Source organism: Falco biarmicus, chromosome 4 (assembly GCF_023638135.1).
Source record: "Falco biarmicus isolate bFalBia1 chromosome 4, bFalBia1.pri, whole genome shotgun sequence".
Classification (NCBI taxonomy): domain Eukaryota; kingdom Metazoa; phylum Chordata; class Aves; order Falconiformes; family Falconidae; genus Falco; species Falco biarmicus.
This window is the reverse complement of record NC_079291.1, coordinates 23,806,414-23,833,034: the sequence shown is the minus strand read 5'-3', so window position 1 is coordinate 23,833,034 and position 26,621 is coordinate 23,806,414. Positions and strand designations below refer to the sequence as shown.

Below are 26,621 nucleotides of genomic sequence, written 5' to 3'. Positions count from 1 at the left end.
GCTTTCGTACCCAGTTCTGGTCCTTCCTGCTCAGGATCTCCTTTGCTCTCTCCCTTCCTTTTCTAATTTACACATTCACTCCTGCCTCCTGCTTCAGAGTCACCCCTACTCTACCCTCTCTCTTTATTCCTCTCTCCCAGTTGCCAAAGCTTTAAGGTCAAGAAAGTGATCAAGTAGCAACTTTGTTACACAGATGGGGTAGGAAGAAAGCAGAGTGGGGACAGAAGTATCTGTTAAAGATCAGTTTCTCCTCCTGTCGAGAGCCAAAAAGAGACTCAGGACTGAGCCGGCCTGCACAGCTACCAATCAGTAATTTAATCAGTAAAATCCTTTGCTTGACATAACACTGATCCTTCACCAAATCTAATATAGGTGCAATTAGAGAAGGCATGTGGCTTTGGATGTGTTATGTTTGTTCTCTCTTGATGCCAAAAGACCCTGAGTAAACATAAAATGTCTGCTTCTCTGGCATCTGCATAAACCTTGTTTACATAAGTCTGGCATGGCTGGGTGGACCAACAATCAATATTGTGCATTTCAGGAGGGCACCAGATATCAGCTTGCAGGCAGATCAGGAAGTCAGGAATAAGATACTCTTCCTGTAGTAACCCAGAGACCACAGTTAACAACAGCTGAAAAGGAAGGAAATGATTAAATATTTTTTTCATTAAAAAATCCAAGTCTGCTGTAGTAAGCAGGATGTAATTTTAAAGTAAAAAAAAAAAAAGTTATAATAAAAATTAATTAGAAATGGAACAGAATTTGTTTATTCCTTCTGATTTATGAATGTATTGTACTTCAGGGTCTTTTGTTTTGTTTTGTTTTCCCCCACAATACAAATTAAACTCTTAAAACAGGAACAGCTAACCTTCCGGTAAATGGTTACAGTTTCAGTGAAACTTTACTCAGGATCTCCAGAATCAGTTTCAGAGGGATCTCATCTAACTTCCCATAGCAACTCATTTGTACATGACCACAAGCAATCCCATAGCAAACAGCATGTGCATTGCTGGGGGGGAAGAGAAAGCCTGAACAGGAGGAAGAAGGTGGCAATGGGACTAATTTTCCTTTGTTTTTCTCTGACAAAACTGTCATGGCCAAGCATTAGATCTAATTAAAGCATACAAGAAGACTTCAGTATAGGTTTCCATGGATTTCCCTTCACCTACCAGTGCCACAGGGTTTGGTTAGGGCAGATCACACTGTATGCAAATGCTGGGGAACTAACACAGTCTTGAGTGGCCCTATACTGCTGTAACTCTGATGTTCCCTTTTCTTTTGGTAATTAGCCTTAATTATGATAGATTAAGCACGAGCTGAAGCATTGGAAAACATACTGTGGAACTCTTCTCAGGATTCATTTGCCTTCATCCACTTGCCCAGGAGCCAGTCTTTCTCAGGCTTCACTTGCTCTGCTTTTACCTGGCGCTTTCCAGTACAACTAGACGGGGGGATGCTGAAGGGGCTTACAACTCCCCAGCCCTCCATGCTACATCCATCTGGAATTTGAGGGGGGAAGGGGAGCAAACAAACAAAAAATATGATTTCTGTATCACGTAGTGAGAGGCCACAGCATATATAAGAGTGTCCTAGGTGCACATATGCATGGTAGTTCCAAACAGCCCTACACGGACCCATCTGGTGGCGGCACTTCCCACTCTGCCCTGGTGCTGGACCAGTGCTGGCTGGACTGGCTGGCTGATGCTGCCACCGCCTGCCACCCCAGTTCCATAAGGAAAGCACAGCGTTCCCAACCCACACCTCCCACCCAGCACTGGGAAGTTTTCACCGCCCTAGAGCATGCTGCAGATGGGTACCACAGGTATTCAGCCATACCCCTCAGATCAGCAGCAGCAGCAGCTATCGGAAGGGCAAGGAGCAATTACGGAAAGGCCTTTTCTAAGGAAAGGTCTGGGGCTGATGTTCTCGCTCTAGCAACCCAAGCAGATATTTGGGGCAGTCAGGATTTCCCTCCCTTGATCTTCATGCTTATCTTCTAGACAGTTTTGACAGAGGCTAAAAACATAGAATAATTCCCATCTCCTTGAAAACTATTTTTGCACCTTTATAAACACCTCTCCTTTCAGATGGTCATAACACTAGAAGAACGTATGCAACGTGCTGAGGCAGAAAAACCCAGGGGGCAAAAGCCAGAGCACTTCTTTGCTGACGCCAATTTTTCAGCTCCCAAGGACAGTGCTTCAAGAACACACAATCCATGCACTCAACACCACCAAACTGCTGCCCCAGATTTTTTACATCTGTCAGAAAGCAAGACGTGATGTTCCCTTTTGCACTTTTTGCAACTGACAGCACTGTATAATTTCAAAAGCCCTGAACTCTCTTCCCGGTCAGCACCACAGCAAAAGCCCGTGAGCCTCACACCATCTATACAGAATGAAAACATGTCCCTGCAAACTTACTTCTGGGTGCACTCTTCCAACTATGTTTGCAACCTATCATTTCTGCTGCGTCCTGAGAGTTGCATGTATCTGATGCTGTAATTACCAACCCTCTCCTCCTCCTGCCCTTTCCATCGGCTGTCTCAGATGCCACCCATTCGGCTCAGAGGCAGCCTCTCTCCACAGCAAGGTTTCTGTTTTTCCCACACTCTGTACAGTTTTTAACTGTGAGAACTGAGCTTGCAAGTATTCCACAGCTCACGATGTTTTGTCCCAGCTAAGTATTTTCATATGTGATTCAAAAGAAAATCAAAACCGGTTATAATCCCATATGTAGATTTGTACCTTGCCCTAAAGTCATTTGCTTCTCTTGTGTAGGTTTTTGCATGACATCTTTCCAGTCAGTAGAAAGAGGTCAACCAGTGGAAGTCAGAGTAAGTGCATCTCAAAATATACATAATCCAGTGGCCCATGAAACTGTACTATAGTTGATACTTTGAGCTGTTCTTCCAGTCACCATAACATCATGGCCAGGATGGACAGTGACACCGGGTACAGTATTTTTCCTCAATCCCCAGTCTCTGTGTGCCTTGGAGGAACGTACGGCATGATCTCAGCCAAAGCAAGCTCCCTCTTGGGCAAAAAGGTCCTGTAAGAACTTCCAACCCACATAAGCAAAGACTGTACCCCAAAGTCATTCCACTAGTGATTTAGACACCACCAGATCTATTTGGTTTAGCCATCCTAAAGCAACATGCTGCAAAAATGACAAAGAGAGCATTCAGCGAGCCCAGCCCTCTCCAGCGGCAAGGCAGCTTTTTAGAAGGACTTTTTGGGAACATGGTTTTGGATATTGGCACCCCAGCTCCTTAAGCTAAATACCTGAGGTTTGACAGTTAGTCGACACGTCTCTCCAAAAGAGTAGGCTAGAAGACGAGCAAGGTGGGCAGATGAAGTATTAACTGATGCTGCAAGCATCATTTTAATCTGCAGGTCACACAGATAAAGAAAGTTCTTCTCACCTGGTGGGACCAGGAGATGGATAGATGGGTTTCAAAATTATTATTGTTATTATCAACAACAACCGCAGCAAGAACAGCAACAACTCACCATGTAAAAGGTACTTGGATTTCTAGTTCATTGCATCCCCAGCACCAACACATAGCGTCTACAGGTTCTCCTGTCACTTCATTTAAGTGTAAGATATAAAATCCAACATCCTGATGCTGGATGTTGATGCTGAGGTTTCAGATCTGTAAGTCAGTATAGACATTATACACCACACTATTTGGGATATACTCTAGAAAACAAATAGCTAAGCTAAATCTAGGACACATGTAAGTAAGAATATAAGCTCAACGCAAAGATCTCCCTTCACCACTGAGTGACACCTCCCTTTTTTGTCACTACCAAAAACTACAATCTCTACTACTCTTGGATTAGTCCATCAGCCTCTGCCTTTTTTTCATGCAAAGGACTGAGACAGCACAGAAAAAGGACACAATATGAGGCTAAACCAGGTCCCTATAAGGACTCTGTTATTCTGCAGTTCTTGTCTACACTGAATCTCTGAACCATCTCAACATTTTCATTTATTTAGAGTTTCCAGAAAAGAAAAGAAAGAAAAACAACTCAGGGAAAAAACTAATAACCCATCTTATTAACAAAGTAGTTAACACTTTACTGGCCCTCCTTTCCTAAGTAATTTGATTTTTCCTCAATCCATTAAGAACTTATCTTCAATGGCAGCATGATGAAGTAAATAATCACTATGTATCTTGCTGAACACCCTGAACATTTCTGCAGCTCCTGCACTCTGTTAGATCAGTATTTAGTCTACAAGAAAGAGAATACATGAAAAATAGCTTACACAGAGCAGGCAAAAGTCATGTGGAGGGCAAAAAAGCACAGCTTTTAAGAACTGTTAGAATTATTTATATATTAAATATTTTTTCAGCATGACCTTTTGTGTTTTCCTTTTACAATGCAGCTTACAGCAAAATTATCCCACTTCAAATAAGAAAATAGTATTAATATTTGGATAAGTGAGATTTAACTATAAATTCCTCTGCATTCCAGAATCCAATTACCCCCTCAGCTAAAACGACAGCACAAGGGGTAGAGCGGGGGTGGGAAACCCCCTTTGTAATAACATTTCTAAATTTTACCTTATATAATGAGAGCAGTCAGATTTCTTAGCATCTAGGAGAATACGATCCACAGTTCAATGTACAGCTTGCAAGTTTGGGTTTTTTTAAATCTGCAAGTATTTTCAGAAGAATGCTTTCAATGCACTCTGATTTTCATAGAGTTTAAGGTCACAATATGAAAGTGATTAGAAGTGTAAGTCTTCCAGTGACACCAGAAATATTTTTCAGCTTTCCATTTTTAGGATTTCTTGGCAAGGCTTCCTCTCCCATCCTGGCTTCCAGTTTCTGTATAATGGCCCAAACTGCCAACAGGATTTTAGAGGACAAATGCCTTGTGGCAGGTTTTTTCTGACTTATTACAGGAAGAGCAAAATGTGGTTCTCCCCCCCTGCCGTTAGCCAAAAACAGAGGTTCAAAGAATTTTCAAGAATCCAGCAGCCAGCAGCCCATTCATCTGTGTCAAATCCCTGTGAACTGATGCTAATTCAAGTCGGGATCCCAGATTCATACCACAAACTCCTAACTCAAATCTTTCTTCTCAGTAAACATAGCCTGAAAACGCACTTTTCGTATTTGCTCTGTCCGTGTTGACAGGTATAAGCCAGGTTTTAGTCTGCAGTCACATCCAAGGTACAGCAGTGTCGAAGGCAGTAATTCAATTAAGTAGATCTTTAGCGTTAAAAAGTTATGGTGATAATTAATTGACATACTGAAGATAGCACTGGAATGCAACTGTGGTAGTATTAAGGATTCTTGCTATTTATTTATTCCTTGCTTTTACTTTTTGTAACAAAGTATAATTATGTACTTTTCTTAATGAAAATTTCTACAGTATGTGGAAGCAACAGAGAGAATATGAATATTGTTAAAGACACAGTGTATTTCATAACAGCTACCCCTTTAAAACATTTTGTACACAATCCTGTAGCAAGGTTAATCATTCTCATCCTGTTTTCTCGTTCTCACCATGTTTCAGCAAAAAGCGGAGATCATATTTTCAAACCTGGCGAGCCAGTCCTTTACAACTAACTTTATCTGAGTTGGAATTCAGAGGAGTTTACAGCAATTTAAACTGAAAACACTGTTCTCTGGCGAGTTCCACATGATTCCTTTTTCCATCTAATGCCCTCTGACACTGCTGAAACCTGTTCAGGTTTGCTCGGTTTTTGAATGACATCCCACTGCTGTCACACTGACGACTTCCACAGTGCTGCAAAACCCAAGCAGAAGCATTGCTGGAATCCCTGTCAGAGCTGCCTAGGGCTCAGCTGCTGCCCTCCTCGAAGAGCCTCTGCTTCCCAAGATGGGGCCATCCACAATGAAACCAAGCACTTTGTTCTGTCCGATTCATTCTACATCCGGCCTTTCAGGATGGATCGCAAGGGAGAAATAAGATGAATAAGGAAAACATCTTTTTGCTTTTAAAACCGTGTTCTTCCATTTCTCCTTTTATGGTGTTCAGTGCATTCATTGATCACAGCTGACATTAAAAACAAGCTCCTTTTTCTGTGGGGAACACTGTAAAGTGTCACGGTTTGGTGACACAGAGGCTACCCCATCGCTCTTTTTGAGGATTCTATCAGTGTTCCTCTTGTCTGGACCCTCACAGCTTAAAGAGTCTTCCTGCTCCTGGTGTAAATGCATTCCTAAATAGGAATTCTTCCCAAATGAGGGAGAGGAAAGGAAAAACACCCCCTTACTGTTCTGACATGGTTCCACAGTGAAGAACAGTACAGCTCTTGCCTTCACATTGCTGGTTTTAAGACACCGCAGCCCACAAACCCTAAAATCCTGCAAGTTTTGTTCGGTTTGAGCCAACAGGTTCTCTTCCCTTCCCAGGTAGGGACACACTTGATGCAATTTAAACTACTCAGAAGTGAATGGGAAATCAGTTAGGGCTGACTCAGGGAAAAGTTATGGGCCAAGTGTCTCTCACAGGCCGTTAACAAAAGACACACATTTGTGTCAGGAGTTACTGTGATCCTCAGCTTCCTCCTGCTTGGGCAAGTTACAGCCACAGGAACCTCAGGGCACCAGATTGGCCACCCTCTGCATGACTTCAGCCCTCCTGGAGTTAGCACTGCCCCTGGTGCCACAGCACTGGAGAGCCAAGCGCTATACTTACAATCATTATTTTCACGTGAATATAGTTCTTCTTACAGTGCCCATCAAAACCACTCAGGCACAAAGTAGCACTTTTCCCCATTCAAGCACAAAGGCAAGAAAAACTGTTCCAAATACCTTAAAGACAGGCTAAAAATACAACCCTTTGTTTAACTGCCCACCAAAATGACAGCTGTATGAAATCTAGGTCGAAATCCCTCAGTTAAACTCACTCCTTTTCTGTACCGTCCTTCTTTCTGTCTCACACCAGCAAGCATGTGCACGCGCCCATGCCTAGGTGTGGTGCCACTCTGCATACACCAAAACGGAGCCCTTGGAGCACTGCCTGCACGACCACAAGACGCTCAGCCCATCGCTGAAGCACCACACTGAATACATGCATTGAAAACCCATGAACTGACATTGCAATAAATCTCCAGAGAGCCTTCATAAATCGTATGGGGAGCCTTCAAGGACAAAGACCCAAATGGTTTTAATTTCCCTCTAAGCGATAGCCATAGTTAATACCAGATTTGGCAGGAAGCAGGCATTCCACGCCCGTTGGGCTTAGACGGACATGAAAAAGAGTTTATGTTTGACATTTGCTTTAAAAACATAATTAAAACCTTTTGCTCTTTCAAGTCCCAAACTTGCATTAGTTTCTGAGAGTCCATTACTTTAAAAAACCATTTGTTGGCTCTGATTGCTTGGACAACTGACAAAAAAGCATTAGGAGAGGGCTCTCCGTTAGTGTTCTGTAGCTGGATCACAAAGAACAGGGAGCAACAGAAACAAGATGCTGAACAGCACATTCACTCTCTGTCCCCCTTACAGCTGTTTTTGATAAATAACAAGTGGCTTACGACATCAAGCTCTGATTCATCACTGGCAGCTCTCCAGCAATTAACAGAAAGGAAAGAATACACAGAATTTCCACATATCACCCCAATTCTCTCCACGTCTTTTGTCCCTGAATGTCACATACAGTTGTCTGCCTGGTGCCGCGGTGGCAGAGCCGATGGGCCCGGCAGGTATTGCTGACAGTGGAGATGCACCCAAGAGCAACAGCCCATTTTCCAACAGCCGTGCTCCACGCTCCTGCCAGACACGTAACGGAGGGCTAATGCCTCCACAGGGTTGGAGGCGCTGGGGTAGGTCAGAGCTGGGAAGGTTTGTGGATGACCACCTTCTCAGGGCAGAAGGTACAAAAGGCCCACGGCCAGCTAGCTGTGAGAACAGCAGTTTCACAGAGCTCTTGCAGGTCCCACAGTCAAAACCAAACCAACCTGGCCCCTCCGTCCCGAAATCTGTGTGGGCACTAAAACCATGCGTCTTGCTTTGTGTGTCACAGCTCCTGAAAAAACGCCCGACCCCACACCATGTGTAAGGCAGTGTACATAAAACCATCATTCGACTGTTAAAAATCACAAGGAAAGAAACCATTCTGGGCTGTGCCCTAGATCCATCACGATCATGACTTATTGCTTCATTATTACTATTGATTCATTACTTGAAATTAATCCACCACCAGTTTAGCCATGTGGTCAAATACATTCTGGGGTTCACAAGAAACTTGGTATGCATAGCAGTGTGGGCATTCACACGTGCACTCATGCGTACACATGCAGATTATGCATTTTGTAAAAATATATGTATTAATTGTATTAAAAAGCTAAACTCCTGCCACAGAAGCTGCTCATATTCATACCCAGGAAGTAAAGGTACAATTAGATTTATCATTATAACTTAAGTGTCCAAGAAGTGACAGAAAATCCCAGCTTTGGTGACTACAAAGGGGATCTGGGACGTAAGTAACTTTTCTTAAAGCCCACAGGGTCCAAAAGGGTTTTAGAAAACAGTAAGTCACCTCAGGATGACTCTTGCATTATCAGCCCTCCTTATGTTGCCGCCGGCTGAAGTTGGAAGCCAAAAAAAGATGGGGATGGAATAGGGGTTGGCCCTTCCCCAGACAGGGAGTAACTTCCATGACCAGCTGGACTGGGGCCAGTGGGAAGATCTACAAACCAAGTACAACGGCATGACAAATCTGTGGATTAACAGCAGCACTGTCAGGGAACAAGGCATGTCAAAGCTGGTCATCACATGGGATTTGGGAATGAACTCTGTTTTCAAAAGCCCATTCAGAAATACCAGACTGAACCACCTCCTGACCATCATGAAGTGGTCATCCTTGCCGTAGCGAGCTCCTGAAGTTTGATAAGAGTCCCTACAAGAAAATGTACTGTATGGCTGATAACAAATATGAATCTCAAAGACTCTGACTTCTTTCTTTAGTTTTATGTATGTGCTATAGAATGAAACAGGCCAGGAATGAACAAGAGCGCCTGCTCACCTCAGTTAGCTCTAGCTTCATTCAGTTTTTTCTCTGCAAATCTGGAACAGCTCTGATAAACAACAGTGGCAGTTGATTCTCTAAAAACATTTCACATCTATGTTATTTGTGATAGCTGAAAAAGTGATTCACGCCCTTAATCCAGAAGGGGAAATCCACAAGGCAGCAGTATTTGGGTTTAATTGCAAAGACCTTTATAAGAATAAAACAAAGAGCCAGAAACCCATTATTGCAGAAAGCAGTATTGACCAATGGCTCGAGCACAGATAAACTAAAGTAAGAAGATCTGTTACAGGCTGTGTTACCGAGTTATTTTAGTTCAGTGTCTTTTCACTTTTCCATGTATTTCATTACAGCCAACAAGTGTTGTCTTGTGACAGTGGAAAAAATGCAAAATTGGAATCAAAAAGATCACTTAAAAATTCCCATACTTCCTACAAGTGACAACAGAGGTTGTCATTAGCTTAATTTGAAAAAGAACCTCTAGGACTTTACATACAAGATTTATTTTGGATATGCTACTAATTTTGAAGGTAGGGGCATTCTCAATGATCACCTAAACAAACAGAACTTTTAATCAACGTAATTGTTTCAGACATAAAGCAGAAAGGTGTACATATACATTTCAGGTGATGCTTATGCTTATTCTTGCTGTCCTTCCGTGGTAATAAAATTTGCACTGTGCCTTCTAGGTCAAACTTCCTTTCCCCACTTGATCTTACAACTGGCAGGTCATTCAACAAGAAAACAGGGTTTCATAAATACAGCCCATAGTAATTCTCCAAGAAAAATGAGCTACCAGTTAAGCAGAACAATAATTTCTGACTCAGAAACTGGTGAGATCGTAGGGCAGAGGCTGCACAGAACACCAGACAACAAATGCAAGAAAACCTGGACTATTTTAATGCTTTTTTTCTAAAGACAAAAACATTATTCAAGTCCTAAATGGGTGAGCTGCCAAACAGCATCTTGTAATGCCTTCAGCTGTCACAAAGCAAAGTCAGACTCCTCTCCCCACCATCTTGCAAGGAACTACAGAGGGCACATACTAGGACAAAAATAATCCCAACCCCTCACATGCTGAGAAACACCTAGCATACATTCAGCACTGGGCACATGCTTACTTTTTACATTCCCACTGTGTTTACTTGAACTGGCATGGCAAAATTGTCTCTAGCAAGACAAATCTAACCCCACTTGTTTTGGCTCTTTAGGCATTAAAACCAGAGCAGGCTGGAAGGAAAAAGGAAGCAAAAGGTTAGCACACTGCTGTCTTCTCTTCATCTGTTTTCATGAGAAGGCCACTTCACTTTTTTTTTTTTTTTTTGGGGGGGGGGGGGCGGGGGGGAGGGTGTTGGTGTTTACCATGTGGAAGGGAAAGGTTTTTCCCTGAAGCGATCAATCGCAGACAGTGGTGGGTCACATAAAATGAATTCATGACATTACGGTAGCTGTGACATCCAGTCGCTGGGACTCGGCCTTGCCACGTACTGTGCGCTATAGCCCCTTTTTTAATGGTCAAACCTAGATAGTGGGAATTCACATAAATAAAGCAGGAGTGCAGCACATCAGCTCACAGGTTTCTTGTAGGCTTAGCTGGCTTCTCACCTGACTCTCCTTTTCCTCCCTTGGTCCCTCTGACACACATCTCCCCAACCCAGCACACACACAAGAAGGTCAACGCAAAGAATACTGTTAACTACCACTCACAGACGGATGGAAAAGCCCCCTGAAATCTAAGTTTCATTTTCAGCAGGGTATTTGTATTTGAACTGCCAGGGCACCATACCCTGTACAAATTATTTTCTGGGTAAAGGGTATCTTCACTTGCCTGGAGGTTTTGAGGGGTCATTACCAGCTTTGTATGAGACTGAATCAGGATTCTTAAACCTTAATTATGGGGTTTCTGTTGCACGTGTAGTCTCTTACCATGCTGTAAGAGATCCACGAAGAGCTGGGTTCAGCACCGAAAGCCTTGTTGCTGTAAGAGCCATAGAATCAGATCCCAGTTCAGCAGCTGCAGGTATTTAAGCCAGGGCCTTAACACACACACAACCGAGCACGTTCAAGGATGAAATATTAGGGCTAAACCAGTGAAAATCTGTACCAGGATACATCACAGATACAGTTTCACACCCAAGCATCATGTGATCTATGTACCCACATCACCAGGAAAAGGAGGGCAGTGGGCAAGCAAGCTGGTTTTGTAAAGGTTTCCAAGAGGATGCGACAAAACAAAATGAAATAACCAAGTAGTTATCTCTTCGGAGGAAAATATAAGAGGGCATTCTTATTGTTCTGTTTGGGGAGGAGGGGGAAATATATCATGGCCAGCACTAGGTCACTAGGGTATTAAACATTCCTCAGCTTTAATTCAGTAAAGTATCTGAAGTCATCTTTAAGATTCATTTTCAATTTCTAGACCTGTCAAGATCACACAAGCCTTTAAGAATTTATTGTACAGGAACAGGCTTAAGGAACTGCTTGATGTTCAAGTGCTTTGTGGAATGCAGAACCCTGCTGCTGGAGCTAAGTGCATGTTCAACCATGGCAGGCTCATGAGGATTCCTCAACCTCTCACAGGAGTAGAGCAGAGTGGAGGAGGAATGGAAATGCTGCTGACATTTCACTGTTTCAGGAGAGAGGCCAGTTGCTGCTCAGGCACCAGTGCTACTCCAGCATTTATTAAAATCAGCAGGAGCTCTCGCTGCTGCTGGGGGGCCATGGGGTCTGCATCAGCCCTGAGGTCAGGAGGAAGGACCAGCTGGAATGAAGGAGAAACAGGAAAAGGGGCATGAATCTTATTCCACAGATCGTAACAGGACTCACATGTTTTGAGTAACAATTATGATAATTTAATCATTGGTTTGGATGATTAAACAATGTGTATCGGCAATGGAATTGTGATCTGAGCCGTTTGTGTAAAGAAACGGCTTTATGAAATGGTGGGGTGACTGAAACTATTTAATCTCTTTGCTTTTAGCCAGCTAAATTTGAAGCAGATTGTACCTACTTATATTCAACACATTTGTTTCTCCCTTGCTTTTCTCCGAGACTTTTATTCTAACAGTTTTCTCGATAACCAAAGACTGTCCAAGATCCAGGAAACTTCCCTATTTAGACAAACAAACCACCAGAACCAACAATGTACTTTCTTTCAGAATAACACAATTTAACACTGGTAGTCTGTGGGAAGAAACAATTCTGAAATTATAAAGCAAAAGCAATGCTCAAACCCACAAACTCTAAAAAAATTGTTTTCTATTGTAAGTTTCATGGGAAAGTTGTACATCTTAGGGGACATCACTTGAGCCATTTGGGGAACTTCCTCTTTCCTAATATTCACTTAATATTCTTTTGGAAGGAAAAAGTGGTTTAAATCCTTCTTTTCTTATCAGTTCCTCTAAAAAATTATTTTTGTTAAGTTTTGTAGCTGCATTTATTTTTCTAAAAATAAGCAAATAATTATTTTTTTTACTTCCCTCTTCCTTAAAACCACTATAAAACTGGATTAAAATGACTGAAAATGCTCCAGCCTATTTTCCACAGGACTGATCGCAGCTGTCAGACAGAAGGCAGGATACCAAAGTGAAGATGTAATTCCTTTCCATAACAGCCATTATGTTCAGCACACTTCACCTGCCTGAGACCCATTCGAAACCCAACTGACACAGCAGCTAACATTTCTTGAGGTTTTTGAAAAGCTTCTTCCTTTCCTTGCTCATTAAAAATGTGACAGGAAACTTGCGCTTAAGGAACCAGATATTGTGCTGAAGACCTCGAAAAGACCTGCAGTTGCACATCGTTGCTGTATTAACAGTATTGGGCTGGGTTCCTCTGCCCCTCACTTCTCACGTACTAAATAACGTTAGCAACAGGGATAGCATCACAGGAATTAACTTGACTGGTTAAATAATAGTGGAGTGGGAACAAGGCACATAGTCTGATTTCCCGCTTACATACGGTCACAAAAACAATGCTGCTTTCCTCCAGAATGTATTAATTAGATGAAGGAACACATTTAGTAACAGAAGTAGGACTGGCCCACAGGGCCGATCAGTTTCTTGACCAGGATTTGACTAACAGTGCCTCCACGGGTTGAGGCTTCTACAGTCGTCATCACCTTGGCCTGCCATCTGCACAGAGGACCTAGCACCGGTAAAAGGAAATAAAATTTATTCTTAAAGATTCTTGGTTTATTCTGACTTTTCTGTTGCATAACACAGTGCGAGGAAACAATGGTAAAGCCTTCTGAGCTCGTGGGTGCTTTGGGCCAATGCTGCTATTCGCTTAGTACTCAATCCCGAAACCCTTTAAAAAAAATCTATCTTTTTTCCTGGAAGAACTACTTTTCATCTGTACTAGTAAGTTATCAGTAGCAGAAGCAAGAACATTCCCGCAGGGAGATGATGGACTGCATAGTATCAGTGACTACCCTCTGATGCAGAGTAGCATCCTCACTTTTGCACAACTTCACCCAGAGTAGAGCTACTCAGACACAACACGGAAGCTTGCTGTAGATAGAAGGCAGCACAAAGACCCATTTGGACCATCCTTTTTCCTTGCTTTGCACAAGTGACAACTCCTGACTTAAAAAGTAGTGTGTTTCAGTGGAAAAGCATTACACTGAGGACCAAGAATCCTGAAGTCTTTTGTGTATTTGCCAAGCAGCTCTGAAAAAAATTACTTACTTTGCGCTTCGGTTTTCACTATTGCTTTTTTGCTTGCTGATAGAAGAGAGCAGGATTGATATTCTCTTGAAAAAGAAAAAAGGTATCTCAGCAACGCAAAACACAGGTGGTTTTTATCATAAAACATTATGAGCTGTAAAGACACCAGTCCTTGAATTGAAATCATCTGAAACTATGGGCAAACAAGTTCCTATCTCCCACACCCAACTTCCAAGAAAAAAAGAAAAAAAAATCCCGGGAATTGCTCCTCTAAGAAGTCTGACCGCACTACAGATTGCTCAGGGAGTCTGACCCTCCTTACAGTACTATAAACAAAGAAAAAGACATCTAAAGATGTGGCTAAAAAGTAAAGATTTAGAGACTCCGGTGCTCAGGAAGGTTTGCCAATAGCAAGGGAGCCAGGGCTGGTGCCTGCACTCAGTCCCACCTCCAGCCCAGGCCGAACCGGGGGTCCAACAGTCACCGCCACAGCAGCCGCCCCCCCGCCTCCCCCGAAAGCTGATAAATCACTTGAGGACAAAGCCTACCTCAAAACCTTAATTGCAAACCTGTGTCATTAGTGCCAGTTTTCAGTTAGCTGAAAAGTTACAGTTTACAGCTGAAAATGGATAGTTAGTCCATTGAATTATGATTCCATGGAGTCCAATTCAGTCCAAGAGAAAGATATGTGTCTTGTGTAATCACACTAGAAAAATCTACCCCTCCCCTTGAAAATACAAAACCAACCAACCCCCTCACTCTTTACAGCTCCTAGAGTCAAATTCATGCTATTTCCCCCTCAACTCTGTGTAGAGACCTTCTGGCATATTCTGAGGCAGAATGTCTAATAATACAATTATTTCAACTACCCACTGGTAGAAATTCAGACGGTCTGTTGTATAGTTATATATCTTCCTGCTGGAAGAGAAAGATCAATAGAAATTCAACAATATAGAAAGCTAATATTTTAAGCTGTTGCTTGTTGCCTCCTTTTTCATGTTCCAGATGTAAAATGAAGCCACTGATGTTAATACATCCTGCCCACATGTTTTCTGTTCCATAATAGCAGCATAAATTGCAGCCGATGCCAGCTTTGTAGACTACTCCATCATTTGAACTCATTTTATAACCATTTTTTTGAGAATTACTGGCCCAGCTTCCCCTATCACTCATACTAATTTAAAACCGATGAAATGCAATTGGTTTCAGAGAAGAAACTCTGGATTTATACTAATACATAGTAAGAGAAGAATACAGACCATCCATTTCACGGAACTCGGTACAAGGGGGGTGAAGCTCTGCTTAGCCCCAGCGGTCCCTGCTGTATCCCTACAGACTGCTGTGAAGGAAACGGCCACATTTCTTTATCTCCTGGCTCAGTGTTACCCTCTCCCTGTCCTTTTAAGTGTCACAGAAAGAGGAGTTTAACATCATTCAGCTTGTACTCCTGCTCCTGAGTTCAACACTTAGGCTCACTTGACCCTTCCAAATATCTTAACAGAGAAAAGGAAGAATCAAGAAGAAACTTGGGAGTAAAATCTAGCTCAAAAGGAGTTATTCCTAAAGCAGCACTGACAACATACATTAGCTGGAGAGCAGCAGGCTCCCAATGCACAGCCCCAGGCAGACAGCAAAAAAAGCAGGAACAAGAGTGTGGTGGGGCAGGACTGTCACGGTGAGCTGGTACCACAGCAGCGTGACGCCGTTTCTGAGCAACAGGGTTACCCATCCCTAACCAAGTCCCAGTAATGTAAGCGCTGGCATGAAAAACAGAAAAAGGCATGGCTTTTGCTCCCAAAGGCATACAGCGTGGAACGTTTTCTTAACATGTTTCAAGAGCATCCAGCAAAACTGGGGTCCTGGTGCCAACTGAGGCACTATGCAGTGACCAGCAGGGAATGTCCCCTTGAGTAAAGCACGCTCCACTGAGATTCTAAAATCAGGCTCACGGTGCTGGAGCTAAGAGTTGCTAGAGAACTGATATTCACCAATCTCTTAAAAAAAAAAAAAAAAAAAAAAAAAAAAGCAAGCTTGTTAAGTAATTTTTCTTTCCATGGTAACATTATGAACTTCAGGTTTAATATTGTGCCTAAGGTCACAGACTAAAGTTTCTTTGGCAAGAGATCACTGGAGATCATTGTATATGCCTTCAAATGGAGTAGCACTCCTTCTAATTCTGAAAGAAGGCAAAAATTTCAACCTTTTAAATGAGTCACTTGTCTACAACTGAACACTGGCCACCCTACACCTCAGAGGAAAGCAATTCTGGCAGGAAAACATACTCAGATACTTCCTTGGCAGCTTTTTATAATAAAATGGTCATTTGAAGCTGCTCGGTTTGAAACGTTAGATACAGGAGCGATGGCGGTGCTTTCAGAGCTCGGGTGCCCACGAGAGGTCAAAGGGAGCTGGAAACCAGTATTTAACGTGCACAGCCACAGTTTACCACATGTGTGGTGCATTATTATTCATGAATTTCTAGGAAACCAATCCTAAAAGGTTTCAGCAGGAACAGTATGTTTTCAGAAGGATTTGAGACGCGGGAGGCTGCCCGCTGAAGCAGGCGGGAGGAGCGGGAGGCTGCTGTAGCGTGCCGAAGCCCAGGCAGCAGAAACATCTCAACAGATGCTTGAAATTAGTCTAAATCCGCTGCTGAAGCAAAGCTTTCGGAGTAACCCAGAAGGAAGCGCGTGGGGCAGAGCAGGCGCAGGGGGCTGCCAGCAAACTGGGGGGCGGCCGGAGGGGCCGGGGGGTGTGCGGGGTGCCGAGTCCCCCTGGGGGGCCTGCTGGTGCCGCCCACCCTCCTGGCAGCTCCTCTGCCTTTACCCGCAGTCAGAAAGTAAAAATAAAATTTAAAAAAAGGGGGTGAGTAGGTGGGGGGTGGGTTTAAAGCAGAATTAGTTAAAGTTGAGCAAACTCTCACAGCGCTGCAAAGCTGCCGACCCACCCGCACCGCGGGCGTTTTAGGGACCCCCCCAACACCGCCAAAAGCGACACAGGGGCACGTTCCCGGACAGCCGGGGGTGTCCGAGCAGCGCGGGGGGCGCAGCCTCCCCGCCCCCTCCCCCTCCCTCACCCCCACGTACCTGAGCTCCGCGGGCTGGGCGGCGGGCGGGGGGGCCCGGCAGGCTGGCCCTGCCGCCCATGGAGGGGGCTCGCCCCCCCCTCGCCTCCAGCGCGGCCGCGGGGCCGGGGGCGCCGTCGGGTGTCCGGGGCTGCTGCGGCGGGGCGATCGGGGCCGGGCGATCGGGGCCGGACGCGCCGTCCGCAGCCGGGGCCGCCGAGCCCCCCCGCCCGGAGGGAGGGGCTCTGGCTGGCGGAGCGCGGCGGCTGCGGGAGCGGCAGCACCACCGGCCCGCAGGGCCGCCCGCAGACCGGTCCGCAGAACCCCCCGCAGAGCCGCTCGCTGCGCTCAGGAGAAACGCGAGCTCTGCAGCCGCCTGGCGCTGACGGCACCCAAGCGCCTGGGGGATTTAAAGCCGACACCAGAGTTGCTTTCGAAACGGTTTCAGAAGGGGAAAACCTACAGGAATTCCCTGCTGCTGCGTGTAACCGGCCCGCCTGTGCCCGTTCATTAGTTCCCTTTAGTTTTTAACAGAACCTGTTTTCCCTGCCCACGGAAGGACACAGGGATGTGAGGGCGCACAGGGACCCGAGGGACATGTAAAGGACGTGAGGGACATGCAGGAATGTGGGGGACAGACGGGGATGTGGGGGACAGGCAGGGACGTGGGGGACATGCAGGGACGTGAGGAACACCCAGGGATGTGGGCAACAGGCAGGGATGTGGGGGACAAGCAGGGATGTGGGGGACACTCAGGGATGTGAGGGACAAACAAGGATGCAGGCAGGGGACACGCAGGAACACAGGGGCCACGCAGGGATGCGGGGACACGCAGGGCCACACGGGGGTGCGGAGGGCGGGCAGGGCAGGCGTGGGGGGGGCGCACGGCACGGCAGGCTCAGGGACAGGAGCTCTGCATTCCCCCAGCACTGGCACCCGCTGTCCCCAGTCCATCTCGGCTGTGGAGCCGCGCTGTGTCTCTACACAGCGTAGTTCTCAGCTGTCCAGCCGTGGGAGAGGCAGAGCCCCCCTGCTGTGTGCGGTGAAGGTCGCGCTGGCCACCCCTAGCTCCCAACAGCACCTACAGGCATAACTCCTGCCGCTGCCATGAAGGGATCATGGGCAGAACCTTCCAGCTGTCTTCTCATGGGGTCTCCGGGTTCCCTGCGCCGCAAAAAAAGGATGCAGTACGGATCAGCCTTCCCTGACCCTGCGAGTCCTGAGAAGTTCAAGATGCATTTCCCTCGCTGTCAAGCTGTAAAAGCCGCCTGTCACCCAACAGCAGGGGTCATTACTGATTCCCAAACACTTGCACGTCCAGCGGGGGCATCTTAAAATAGATTCGGAGGAACAGCGTCCGCCAGTTCTGGTTTTCCTCAAGGAGCAGAAGCGATGAGAAATCGTTCCTGAACATTTGTGTTGGGGTAACAGCTGGCACATTATGATTTAGGTCAAAACAATATGACTTATAAGAGATTATAAAAGCTAAAAAAGAAAATGTGTTAAATGGTTTTAACACTATTATTATTTATTTGCACTATTTGGACGTTCTAATTGAGTACTGGGGCCCCATTATGCCAGACACTCGACTTCAAGTGATTTAAAGTCGTTTTACTCCATAAAATGCGTTGATCTTGCAACATGAAGGAATTCAGCTACACAGTGAGCAGCTTGCCTGGGGCCACCCCGGGGCTGCCAGCCGAGTGCCACTGCAGACACCTTCCCGTGTTTCTCCCCCTGCCCTCCCTTGCCTGAATTCTGTGTTCAAAGAGCCTAAATGCACAAACGAGTTATTTCTGCAGGATGAGGAATAGATTAAGGGAGAAAGTGTTGTTGTGCAGGAAGAGCTGTTCTTAGGTGACTTGAAGGTCTGATATTGTCATGCCAGCTTTTCCTTGAGAAGTCACAAACCACGACTGATGAGCTGTGTGTGAAATAGCCCAAAGTGACTGGAGTCATACGATGTGACTATGTGTGTGAAGGTGACTTTTACGAGTTAGTTAAAAGTGACCTTCCCAACTAGCAGTTGTGCTGGCTCATCCACTCCAAGGGGAGCTTGGTTGGTCCTTGTCGGCTGGTCCACAAACAAAGGGCAGGAAGAGGAGAGAACTGAAGTCAGTAGTGTTACTTTGACAGTGTAAGCATGGCTGTTGTCAGGTTTGCAATCCCCCTGCAGAAACGAAATGGTATAAATGGGGAAATGTCAACCCTTTCTGAAAGACTTTTCACTGTTCTACCTTACTGGAGTGATGGCTTCCATTGCTTTGGTGCTTTGACCCTACTCCTAATTCCTGTCATCTTCTAAATATGACTCGGTACATGTGAAAGGGTTTGCAAAGCATAACTTATCAAGCCAATGTTTTGTATGGCTCTGCTGCTTGTTCTGGTATTTGGGAGAAAAAAAAAAGAAGAACAAAAACCCAAACCACCAGTATTTGTTTTCTCAAAACCGAAGTGGAATCAACAATTAGAAGGGGACAGAGAGTCCCGCTGCTGGTAGGTAACTCAGGTTATAGCTTTCTTGCCTAGTGCAACCAATTCCCTTTGTATATAGATTCTTCAAAGGTGGCCAGGCAGCTAACCTCACCAAAGAGATCACAGAACTTCCTTACAACTGTAACAGAGGTAAAGAAGAGCACTGTGGGACTCAAATGCCAAGCTCCCCTCTGGATTAGTCCTTGGCTCTGGCGCCTGCATGCAAAAATATTCAGTGGTTATTTGTTCATAATTAGAAGGGGATTTTATCTGTGGGTTCCACAAGGTGGTGACCCTGTCCTTGATGTGGCCAATGCTCTCAGCTTTCATTAATTGGTATACCACAAACCTGATCCAGTGCAGCATCTGCAATAAAAAGGGTGTCTTTTCAAAGAAAGCAGTAAATGTGTCTTTATTCATAAGAGGGGCAGGCAAGCATTAACGACCTGTCGTTATTGAAGTAAATAGCAACAGAAGAGTTTCCTTAACTGTTTGGTCCCCTTCCTACTTCCTCCACTGTTGTAAGTAGTTAGAAAAGACGGGTTTCAGCCTTGCCACTAGCAAAACGAGGGGGAGCTTGCGGGGGTGGGGGACACACACCAAGGAGTGTGGGGAAAGAAGTAACAAAAAATGCACAGATGTGTAGTGATTTCAAATTAACTAACTGTGGCTAAGGCATAGATCACTTCCTAGAGAATAATGACCACAGCCTGAGGCAAAGTTGTATTAGCATCAAGTCTGCCATTAACTCTCCAGGAAATGCACCAGTCTGGAGTCATTAATGAAATTATAACCAGTTACGTGGTGGAAGAGGGATTAGTCAGGCAAGAGGAACATTTTCCTTGTGGTGCCATTATTTTTACTGAGCAGCACAAAAATTGTATTCATTTCATGACCCTGCTTCTGTGTTGGAACATCTACAGAGAAAAAAAATGATTGCATGCTAGTTATTTAAAATTCTTTCAAAAGCTCAGGGAATTTTTAGCATTGTTGCAGTGGAAACAGGAGCAGCTCCTAAATCTTGCACATGTTGTCAGGGTTGTGCAATTTTCAGCCTTCTGTTCTTCAAATACTTCTTATGCTTCCCTCTGTACTGAACAGTTTTGTTATTCCAGTGTATGACTGCCAAAAGACTCCCATTAGCCTTAGCAGTATGTGTTAACAGGCTGTTTCTTATTATTCAGATTATCTGGACATAACAAAAATTATGTTTTTAGAGGAAAAATGGCAGCCAGCTCATTCCGCTTGGGTGGACAAAAAAAAATTAAATAGGATAGATAGATCTATGCCAGTTTTGAACAGAACTCAATCAACAGTGTTTTGTGAGAGCAATAAGATACTGCATTTAATGCATAGTGCTTCAAACAGCACAATCTAAGAGCCAAGCAAAAATGGGAAGGAATGTGCTCTTCTGTAACAGTTCATATTTTTCAAAGCCTGCACAAACAGTACTGCTTTTCGGTAAGGCGTTTAGAGGTAGTGTCCCATTCTGCAGACTGAAGAAACTGTACTCTCTTCTGGAGGAGGTGAAATGGCACCTCAGCTATGCAGAGCAGTACCTAGATGCTCTGACACCAGTGAAATGACAGTGATGTACAGGTGTCAGTCACAAGTCCCGAGTCTGATAACTGTGCAAGAGCAGCACTGCTGTTAATTATTTTTCCAAAACATTGTGCTGGTTTTGTTTTTTTCCTGAGAAGGAATGCGAGCATCCAGAGTTGAGGGGAAAATTATCAGGTTTAGTATTTCCAGAGTGAATTCCACACTCAGTATAATAATCATTAAATAATAACCTATTACAGAATCACAGAGTGGTTAAGATTGGAAAGAACCTCTGGAGGTCATCTGGTCCAACCTTCTTGATCCACGAGGGCCACCTAGCACCAGTTGCCCAGGACCACATCCAGACAGCTTTTTAGTATCTCCAAGGATGGAGATTCCACCACCACTCTGGGCAACCTGTGCCAGCGCTCAGTCACCCTTGCAGCAAAGGGAGTGTTTCCTGATGTTCAGAGGGAACCTCCTGTGTGTTCCCGCTGCCGCTGGTCCTGGCACTGGGTGCCACCGAACACAGCCTGGCTCCGTCCCCTTTGCACCCTCCCTTCAGCTGTTCCTAGCCATGGGTAGCAGCAGCCCTGAGACTTCTCTTCTCCAGCCTGAACAGTCCCAGCACGCTCAGCCTTTCCTCAACAGAGACACGCTCCAGTCCCTTCATCATCTTTGTGGCCCTTCACTGGACTCACCCCAGTATGCTCATTTCTCTTCTCTACTGGGGAGCCCAGACCTGGACACAGGACTCCAGGGATACTGGTAGGCTCCTCTGCTGCAAGTGCGCATCGCTGGCTCATGTTCAACCTGGCGTCCACCAGGACCCCCAGGTCCTTTTCTGCCACACTGCTTCCCAGCTGGGTGGCCCCCAGCACACACTGGTGCGTGGGGTTGTTCCTCGCCGGGGGCGGGACTTTGCACTTCTCCTCGCTGAACCTCCCCAGGTTTCTGTCAGCCCATTTCTCCAGCCTGTCAAGCTCACGCTGGGTGGCAACGTGCCCCTCTGGCCCACCAGCCACCCCTCCCAACTTCATCATGGGCAAACTCGCTGCGGGTGCCTTCTGTCCCGTTGTGCAGATCGCTAATGGAGATGTTAAACCTGACTGGTTGCAGTGTACAGCCCTCCTCCTCTCCCGCCAGGGTACACTGCTAGTTACCGGCCTCTAGCCAGACTCGGTGCCACTCATCAGCACCCTTCGGTCCCGGCCATTGAGGCAGTTTTCAATCCACCTCACTGTCTGCTCATCCAGCCCCTGCAGCAATAGCTCAAGGAGCGATGGGGCTGTTATGGGACACAGTGTCCCAGCCCTTACTGAAGGTCAAGTAGACCCTAGCCACTGCTCTCCTCTCATCTACCAGGTGCATCAGTTCATTGTAGAAACTTATCAGGTTGGTCAAGCATGATTCCCCCTTGGTGAAGCAATGCTGACTACTCTTGAGAAGTTTCTTGTCCTTCCTGTGCCTGGAAAGTTTCCAGGATGAGCTGCTCCATCATCTTCCCAGGGATCAAGGTAAGGCTGACCAGCCTGTAGTTCCCCAGCTCCCCCTTCTTGCCTGTCTTGAATGTAGGAGTAACATTTTCTTTCCTTCAGTCTTCAGGCACTTCTCTCAGCTGCCATGATTAGGCAAAGATGATGGAGATTGGCCTTGCAATGACATCTGCCAGCTCACTCGGCACTCCTGAGTGCTTCCCATCAGGGCCCATGGATTTATCTCAACACAAGTTACTATGCATTACTCCAGCTGGCTCTGGTACCAGCATTTTATGCTGATAGCAGCAAAGAGCTCTGCTGTGGCGAGGTTGATACCTTGGCTACCCTCATCAGGTTCCAGACCTGAATACAGCATGAGTATGACGGAATGAGTATGGTGGAATAAAATAAGCCTGAATCTCATCTTGATCCACATACTGGTGAACTGTACATTAAAGGCAGAAATGGAAAGTTCCCCAAGACAAGCATAGCCTCTTCACATTGTCAAAATTCTTCCACTTCTTTAGTTGCTCTAATAAGTATTGTTATTATTGAGATACTTCTAAAAACTGTTCTGAGCTTTGCTTAGAAAAGAACTGTGTGAACATAATTCCCATCAAGAACTATGAACTGAATCTCCACGACCCACTTACCCAAGACCTGTAACTTCCCTGGGTCACAACCTGAGACCAGCACATGCAAATTAATTCCTGTGGGTTGTTTTGGAGAAAGACCTGAACCACCTTCACATGTCAAACAGAAACACTCTGGCCGTTCCCTGCTTTCTATCCACTACCTCCATCAACCTCTCCTTTTGAAACCCCAAAAATAAGACCTAACCAAAAGAATTTCCCCCCCGAAGGGGCCGGCGTTAAAAGGCTTCAGAAAAGGTGTCATTTATCGCATTCTGCTATTCAGCAGCAGGAACACCCCCTCTTCTGCCCTGCCATTCGATTATGGAGGAAACACTGATCTTTCACCCCAAGCCAAAAATGTGGGAGGTCGAGAAAGGACAGACAGATGTGGCAGACTTAACAGCTCCACTGCGTCTGGGAAACATAATGAAAAGACACGTGTTTTATAATCCCGGTATATGTGCCTGCAAAGATTAAAAAGAAAAGAGGGTTATGCTAAAGCATTTAAACTGCTCCCCTATAGTGATGGCCTTACCTCTCCCACCCCAAATAAAGCCTCACCCTGAAAGTAAATAAGCTAAGAGTATCGTCTTTTGTCCAAAGTCGCTTTAAGTGGGACTCGCAGCAGAGAGAGAAAGGCAAACCTCTGCAGAAACGAAGACTATCATGAGAGTCTTTCAGGTTTTGTGTTTGTTCTTAAATCAGTTTAGCTATTCATGAAAAGTAAGAACACATACTTAAAATTTGCTTCGTTATAATGATGAAAACATTAGCCAAAAGCTTTGGTGGCACCTTGAAAAGAAAAGAAAGCTAAAAAAGACCAAACATGTTACATAACTCTGCTGGATTTCCAAGAAAAACACACAGCCATGCAACAGACAGTTAATGTCTGCAAAATTCCAGATTGTTTTTAAAATGCCCTCTGGGGCCAATTTAATATTTTCCAGACCCTTCCCCCTCCCACCCCAGCTTGCTAAAAAACAGCAGTGAAATACCAGGAAATGGTCCTCAGCTGTGGTAATTTTTTCATTTGCCTGGTGTCCAAGCTTTTGAACTGTTCCCCAGCCCTTCTGCCCCAGCCTTCTGGTGCTTTTGGCATTCCAGGAGCAGGCAGGTGACTTGGGCTTGCTCTCTGCCAGGCTTCTGCTACTCACAGCCAAGCCTGGCTCTGCAGGCTGCCTTCAGGAAAAAAAAATCATGGATACGCACAAAAAACCCACATGCAAAGAGCTGCTCTGCAGAACCCCTTTGCAAGGCTGTCTCCCCACCCCTAAACATATCATCAAACCCACCCTTTCTCCTAAGTGTATGATTAAAAACACCCTTTCCAAAGACACTTTGCTTGCTTACACCAAAGGAAAAAAGAAAAGCTGTGTTTGATATGTTTATCCTGTTATTTTTAAAGAACAAATATTTGGTTCTGCTTGAAGGTATTTAGCTTTTATAGTATCCCATGGGTTATTGGACAGGTGATGATATGCAGGTCCAGAGCAGCACCGCTAATTGAATCTTAAAAATGTATGAGAGTAAATACACAAGAGGATGGAGAAAAAAGTGAGCTTTCAAAGTAAAGCAAAAGTGGCTTTTAATGGACAAAGTATATGCATTATACCGCATGCCCCAAACTGCAAGTGCTCACGCGTGCCTGATGCTGCTCCTGAAGCCGGTCCCAGTGTGAGCAACCCCGGTGTGTAGCTGTGTGTGTATTCCCGTCTCCTTTTCAGAGCTGGCAGGCAGGCTGCTTGGTAGGGACAGCAGAAAAGCCACAAAAGATGGGGGCTGATTAACTGAAAGATGCAACCTCAGCCTTTGAAAGTCACTGTGCCCCCACTCTCTGTCACCCTGGAGTACAGCAGCAAGCCTGTCTGTGTTTCTCTTTCTTGTCACCGATCCCCTCTCTAAAGTGACAAGGCAAGAGGCCGGGAGGGCCCTTGCCCTTTGCACACTTCGGTGTCTTCAAGTGAATCCCAGCTTGATGCCAAGTTTTCACCTCTGTCTTTTACCTCCCTGGAAAGAGAAATGGAGGCAAGAGAGCCTAACCCATGCCAGACCAGAGAGTGTGCACTCGTCGCCTCCATCAGCTTGTTCTGGATCCTCAAGCCACACAATACTCTGCCTGCACAGACGAACTAGTTTTTACATGAATGCACATGTTCTGGCTCAAGGGATAGAACTTCTGCCCTCTCCAATTTTACCCATTTTTGTTCCCATCTTTGTAGTTGTAGATCCTTGTAGATGTAGATCCCATCATCTAAGTCCCTTCGACTCACGCAAACCAATGTGGTTGTGTTCTCTGTTCCTATCATCCATACGCTCCTGAATTCCCCCAGATCTCTTGACTGTCAAATGCAAGGTCAAAAACCTTCCATTTCAGACGCAAAAACTCAAAAGTCAATTGACCTAAGGGTTTCAGGAGAGGCTATCGCAGGCCAGGTTAAGGACAGACGTGCCGAGCTGAATGCAGTCCATATCTCTTAGCTGCTTCAACTTTAATAAATTCCTAGTGCAGCCAATATGTTAGAAACAAGTTTTGCAGAAAGATTAGGAAAACAAATGGGGCTATGCTTTGAAGTCATAAAACCAAGCCCCCAGCCCCATTCCCCCGTCATCCTAGTACTGCAAAAATCTCAAAACAGATCTGTGTAACTGCAGCCTGGGGCATTTACTCACACTACTAAAGCAGCAATGTCAACATTTCTTTAGTTACTTTATTCCCAACTACTCCATTACAATTTCTAGGACATACTCAAATTTCTATTCAATGAAAGTTAAGTCATTATTTCCTCTGCTTGGACACTGTCAAGTAGCAAACTGCTTAGGCTTTTTGTACATGCTAGAAGTATATGAGTAACCTATCAGACTCTGTGAAGAATGAGTTTTCTGTCTCATGCAGGCTATCTATAATTTCTACATTTGTCTGAATTCCAAATAAAAAAACCCCAACAAACTACCATGCTCAAAAAATCCGCGTGAGAAAAAAGCCACATTTTTATATATGCATCTTGGGGATGAGTCTCAAAGTATGATTTTTTTCAGCAAAAACAAACACTGTCTCTTGGGTTTGATTTTTTAATACCCAATGGTAAAGTCAATGAAAGTGAAAAGTATATCCAAAAATAAGAAGCTAAAATGTTGAACTAAAAAAAAGTCCAAAGTCAGAACCGTAGTTCCCAAATCGAAATTCCAAAGAAAACTGCCTACTTCTATTAAGCATTTGATTTAAAATGTAACCATATGTCCTCACACAGCAGAATTTTGTCAAAGTTTTACCTTCTAACTTTTTGGAGAGCATTTTATCATCTTTAAATTTCATGGGTAAAAAGACTGATTAAAAAACATTGATTACAGGGAAACTACGTTTTTGCAGCCAGGCTATGTCTAGATCTAAAACAAAGAAGTAATTAAGACTTTGAAAGCTTTAACGTTTTTTTTCCCCAGCTGGTCTAAGACATAGGGACTAATTTTGTTGAATGCCGCTGCAATCTGAGAAGCAATACAGTTATTTGCGAGAGTCCATACAAATTCCTTAATGCACCTAATTTTACTATGGCAAGCTTCACATTAGGGGGTCACATTCTGCATCCCTTGTTCCCCCAAAAGCTCGTTGAAGTTTCCCTGCAAAGCTGAATGACCAGATTCTCAGAATGTTTAGATATCTGGTTGAGTGCAAATAGTAAGGAACATATGGAAGTGAGTTTGTATTTCTTTGTTCAGTTGTCATCAAAGATAGATTGGGGTCAACCACCTAA

At 44.8% G+C, this 26,621-nt stretch overlaps 1 protein-coding gene across 6 annotated transcripts in view; it reads right to left on the bottom strand.

Annotated features, from left to right (window-relative positions):
- The window catches only part of TNS3 (tensin 3), a 281,293-nt gene that overhangs the window by 218,856 nt on the left and 35,816 nt on the right, over window positions 1-26,621 (bottom strand). The window contains exon 1 of one of the 6 annotated variants that reach the window (XM_056338692.1): window positions 16,765-17,118. The exons of 4 other annotated variants lie outside the window; for them this stretch is intronic. In XM_056338692.1, the coding sequence (XP_056194667.1) occupies window positions 16,765-16,824 (60 nt within the window). In that variant the 5' untranslated portion in view covers window positions 16,825-17,118. Of the gene's footprint in view, window positions 1-10,937; window positions 10,956-16,764; window positions 17,119-26,621 lie in introns of those variants that run through there. One more of the 6 variants, XM_056338696.1, reaches the window with a different exon arrangement.